General features: G+C 31.8%; 1 protein-coding gene across 1 annotated transcript in view; it reads right to left on the bottom strand.

Moving 5' to 3' along the window:
• Window positions 1-708: 708 nt before the first annotated feature.
• Window positions 709-6,000, bottom strand: part of AstC (Allatostatin C) — a 32,003-nt gene continuing 26,711 nt past the window's right edge. Inside the window, exons 2-4 of the mRNA XM_067770195.1 lie at window positions 4,602-4,745; window positions 1,756-1,883; window positions 709-1,678 (exon numbers count right to left, since the gene is read on the bottom strand). Of these exons, the coding sequence (XP_067626296.1) occupies window positions 1,555-1,678; window positions 1,756-1,883; window positions 4,602-4,730 (381 nt within the window). The 5' untranslated portion in view covers window positions 4,731-4,745 and the 3' untranslated portion in view covers window positions 709-1,554. The remainder of the gene's footprint in view (window positions 1,679-1,755; window positions 1,884-4,601; window positions 4,746-6,000) is intronic.

Raw genomic sequence — 6,000 nt, 5'->3', positions numbered from 1 at the left:
ACCATCACATTAATGCATTGTCATCGACCCTTGATATGTGTGCAAAGTTTCAATCAAACTTATGGCCGTTCAGAGTGGTAATAAGGCCAATTGACGTTATGGCCGTTGACCTTATGTCACCACACCATCACATTAATGCATTGTCATCGAGCCTTGATATGTGTGCAAAGTTTCAATCAAACTTATGGCCATTCAAAGTGGTAATAAGGCCAATTGACCTTATGGCCGTTGACCTTATGTCACCACACCATCACATTAATGCATTGTCATCGGTCCTTGATACATATGCAAAGTTTCAAATTAATCAGACTTCTAGAAACCGGTGAAAATTAAGCGCAAAGATTCCGTTACATACAGGCCAAGCTAATAAAAGCGTGTTAAATTTAGAAGTAAATTTCTCTCTCGGCAAACGAAAATCACAGTCTCTAATCGTACCCGATCCCTTATCGTACTCGTATGATATAGAAACATGGACGTTGACAAAATCATATGAGGGATGCTATGCAAATCCATTTAAAATTTTCAATCGGTGCCAGGAGCAAAAAGTAGAAGCCGCGGCAGCTACGGCGTTGTCTTAGGGCCCACATAAATAAGTACATTATTTTAGGTGTGTAGCTAAAAAATTGAAAATGATATGTACAATGTTTGTTGGCTTAAACATTTCTTCTTGGTTTATTTTTTATTTTCCTAAAGTGTTTGTGACATATTTTATCATTTTAATATATTAATAAGAACATACATACATATATGTATGTACATATGTGTACTAGGCATGTCAAATACCAACACGTTTCAAAAACATTATAAGTTCTGTTAATGTAACTATTTAATTTGCAAATTACAGAAACAATATACAATATTGATGGCATTTTTGTTTTGTAGTCACTTAGTATTTAAGTAAACATGTACATGGTAACATAATTATTTATGTGCTTGCTTTTATATTTAAGATATTTACCACATCATGCGCATTCCTTCTTAATCAAAATCAATATTAAATATACAATGCATACGAATTAGTGATGGTTTGAATTTTTAAAATCACCTTTTTGGATAAATTAAAATGTTACAAAAAACCTCATTTAACATTTATTAGCATTCATAGGTATGGACACATCAATTTCGCCTGATAGTAATTACGAATTATCTAAATGGATATATATGTAAATACGTAAATATGTATATAAATATATATATACATATTTATGAACTTTTAAAAAACATTTACATATATGCATGTTAATACTTAGTTATAGGATTTTAGATGTTATATATATATGTATATAATTATAAAAATAATGCTTCTGGATTTGGTAGAAAATAGATAAGTATACAAGTTTCTGAGTTGAACTATATATACATATATAGCTGATGGTAGTAAAAAATCCGTGCTTGAAATGTTGGTTCCATTCGTGTGCTATTTATGTATATAATTGTTAGCTGCTAACTTTCAAGTTTTAAATGTGTCCTATAGATAATATTTACAATTTATGGAATTATCTGTGCTCGTTTCGTTATTGAAATAATGTTTTGTGTAATAGATCAGGCAATCGTTTACTTCTTAAAACATGAGATGGGGTTAAAATAGCACTGTCGATATCTAACTTGACGTTTTGACTCTGGTATACGGAAAAGGTCATTCATAGTGCTACTCCAGCCAGAATTTCGAAGGTAAGCTCTGTAGAGAAAACCAAATTAAGTTCGTTAATAATCCTAAAAAAATGATATGTATACAAAAAATCCGTGTTAACTTACGTGGGTCTATATTGGGCTATCAACATTTGTAAACGGTCTAGTGGGACACCAGAATAGGGTGCTGGCGCTGGTAGCTCAAAGTATCTGTTACGCACCTCTTCGACATCCTCTTGAAAATTATCAAGATTCTATAATTTCAATTCAAATTATATTTTGATATTTATCATTTATTAAAGGCGTTAGGTCCCTGCCATGGTGGAATAACCAGGTGAAGTAAGCCGTCAGTTGTCTCGCTCTAAATTCTTCTTTGTTCTGTCATTCGGCTATCTGAAAACTTTTCACCAATGTTGTCCCCAAAAAATTGATGTTTTTTGCATTGCATCTGGATTAAAGTATGGTAGTTTTAGTACATTTTTCACATAAACCAGTTGGTGAATATCGATGGACCTTTACTGGATTTAATTACAGATGTTCATCATTTGGGTGTCTTTGGTGTTGGCTTCCATAAGTGGTGCCGCACTAAACTATTACGTTCATATTGATGTTTCCATTATATATATATGTTTAATTTGTTCCAAAACAAATTGAAACAAGTCTTTGTTAAAACAAACTATTTGTATTAACGTCATATCCAACAAGGATTTTCGCTGTGCAGCGCTACTGAAGACTTTCGAGAAATGTTTTTGTTATTCCTGCATCAAGAATACAATACCAAAACTGTCGTATTACACCTTATTTATGTAAAAAACTTCGCTAAAACAATGGATTAGTTACAAAAAATTCCAACTCACTATTGTTGTTTTGCGCTAAAAATCAGAACACTAAGATAAAAGAGGGATGTTACAATTAAGGATTGTAATTTAGAATGTATGAATCCGGCTCGATCGGATCAGCATCTTCTGGTTCTAATTAAACAATTTTAGTTTTCTGGTTCTAAGCCGAATATTGTATCCCCGAGGCTTTTATATACCCTGACATATTTTAGCAAATAATAACTTGGTAACATTAATCGTGAATTCAACTGTCAAAAGCATTTGGAGGATCTCCTGATCATATTTGTATGATATATTAGAAGGGCATATGTTTTACTTCGGACTCTTAACGAAAAATCAGCAGAGCGAGATGGAAATAACAATGGATTTTTAGGGATAGAAAAACATTGAAAAGTATTACCATCACTTCCAAGTGTGACTGTAAAACTTTTCATCAAACCCGAAACCCATTTAAGTGCGCAAAGTTACTACAGTTCAACTAAATAATGGATAACACCTCTGCCTTTTATGTCCGGTTTTTCGAAGAAAGCAATAACTACAGTTGGAGTTCAGGTCAGTTTAATATAGACGCATTATTGAATTTTATTGCTCATCACAGTGTGGGTTTTTTTTATTTTTATTCGATGCCAAAAGTAATATAAGCTCGCATGGGTCCTGTGTATTCCCTTTTGCATTGGCGTCAGGTGATATGCTGAAAAAACAGTTTCTCTAATGGCTTTGGTAGCAAGGTATTTATTTTTTTACTCCTATTTTTTCGAAGCGGATAAAAATTGTACCCTCTTCTGACCGTTGAAAATACATCCCTGCCGTTTCAGATAGCGTACACCTTCTGTCTTTTTTTATTTACTTCACCTCGTGATTCCACCATGGGTCCCTACTAGATATGTATGTCGCGCGAATGAAAATGTTGCTGTTTTTGCGTGTTCCGAAAATCGTTATAATTTATTTCATTGCAAGGTTACTTAGAAAAATTTCAAAACTCTGTCATATCAAAGAGGTAGAGCTCTTTAACTCGTATTTGAGAAACAAAGCTTTCAAAATCATTATCGGGCCAATTTTTATTTACTTAATTTTAAAATGTTTTTTTATATTTAATCTATGTATACTATATAACAGAAGGTTTCCAAGGACTACTTTTTTTATTTAAATTAATGCAAATTAATTAATTTTTATTGATTAATTACTAACTACTTTTATTTACATGACCAAGCAGTTAGTAATTAATTAGTTGGGGATACAATCACAAATTGTTGGAAGAGCTATCCCTAATTTTAATTTCAATTAAATTGAGTTACTTGACATTAGGTAAATAATTATATTGATCATTAAAATAATCAAAAATTACTGACATAAGCGTGGCACTGACTGAATATTTTGTGCCACACGTTTTATTTCTATCAGTAATGGTTTGCTCTATTTAACAGCGGTTCATTCAAAATCTATCAATGCGAAAATTAAGTCTCATCATTTCTCTACAAAACGCTAAAGAGTGAGACATCTTTGAAAATGAAAGGTAACGCCAGTATTCCTACAACATTCAACCAAAAAAATAAAGTTAAAAATATGATTTTTATAGCCCCAAAAACTCGAAAAACTTCGAAAAGGACATGACGAGGTACTGACATTTTTACTAGTTTTTGTTCTCTGAATATTGATTTATTGGAGAGAATTTGCCATATAAAAATTACTACAGGACACAAAATATTATTAATAGTCGTTATAATTTCATATCATTACAAGGCCCATATCGTGTTTCACGATCCGTGATCGAATTCAATTCGAATAGTACTGAAACGGAATTCAATAGCAATAGTACTGAAACGATGAAGTGAATTAAGAAAATACATGAAATTGTGGCTACGAGTGCTTATTAGATCCATAATGCATTATCACTTTTACGAATAAAATAAATTTATCGTTTGAGTGAAACTAGTTTTCGATACGTGATCGTATAAGACTATGCGGGCCCAGGTCTAGTTTGGCAGACATTCAGTCCAAGTATTGTTGGTTAAACTTTTACTAAGCAAAATTGGTACGTTTTACAGAACACATCAAAGTACAGAACAAGCCTGAATACGGATTTACGATAGTATATACATACATTAATATCTATGTATGTACTTATGCAATTACCTGATTGTTTTCAATAGCATTTTGTGGGCGTCCGTCGATTGTTGTGATAGTCATCACCAAAGGCAAAATGCACATTACAAGGATATGATTTAATTTCATCATTTTTGTTATTATACGAGTTATATACATAGGTTTTAGAAGAAACTGAAATATACAAAATAAATAATATATTAATATACATATCTTCAAATAAAAAATGTACATAGGTATGTGTCAATAAAAGATAGTCGACGACGTAAGCAATAACTTTTTTCTATAAAAGGACAAAATTTTGAAAAATATTTCGTTAACCAAATATAATAAATGTACTAAGTATATATGTATGTACATACATACATTGTATGAACATTTAAGCGCCTTTAATGTTGAAAATACGGTGGTGATCTGCTAAAAATCGAGGAGGATTGTCGCATATATACATACATACATAATACATACATTTAAATGGGGAATTGGCATGAAAATGTAGCGCGTCATAATGTTTCAGTTATATTAAATTTATGTATGAATGTATATAGATAAGAATGTAAATAAGGCCTTAATGCTATAATTTGTTATGAATAAATATGTTTTCTTAATATTGCATATAATTACTATGTGGTTTATTGACATGGCCACTTCCGTTAAATTCGACCGCAAGGACGAACAGGTCAATTTGAAGAAAATTTTAATATGCATGTACAATTGTTTGTTCATGTATTTATGTACATACATAAATTGGTAATGTTGTTATCTGTTTAGCTGAACCGCAAATGTGTACATTAGGGTGGTCACAAGAAATTAATTTTACATTTTCCGCTGGGGCACCCCCTAAAATATGCCAATAGATTAGAAAACGATACATACAAAGTTTCAGGCCAATCCGATAATGTTAACACGTGCCTCATTGAGGTCAAAGTTAGGAAAAACAGCGATTTTTCAGAAAAAATTTTTTGTGTTTCGTCAGTAAAAGTGAAACCATTTATGCCAGGAACTTGACTCATACACCATTCGATAGATAAGTTTATTTGTATTGATTTTGATCTTAATAATATTTTTATAAAATTGCTATTTTTAGCAGTATTTAGCATTTATCAGATCAGGTTTAGTGGATATCCCTAATTTTGAATTTCCATGCAAACGTCTATGGGCATTACAATATTCAATGGTATAGGAGTCAAGTTCCTGGCATAAATGGTTTCACTTTTACTGACGAAATACTAAAATTTTTTCTGAAAAATCGCCGTTTTTCCTAACTTTGACCTCAATGAGCCACGTATTAGCTTTATCGGATTGGCCTGAAACTTTGCAATACTCGTTTTCTGATCTATTGGCATATTTTAGGAGGGTACCCCGAAAGATAGAACAAAAATTAGAATTCACCATATACCTTGTAACCAACCTAATGTACATACAGTGG

This window comes from Eurosta solidaginis, chromosome 2 (genome assembly GCF_040869045.1).
Source record: "Eurosta solidaginis isolate ZX-2024a chromosome 2, ASM4086904v1, whole genome shotgun sequence".
Lineage (NCBI taxonomy): Eukaryota > Metazoa > Arthropoda > Insecta > Diptera > Tephritidae > Eurosta > Eurosta solidaginis.
Note: the sequence above shows the minus strand (reverse complement) of the source record. Positions and strands in the feature narration are given on the sequence as shown.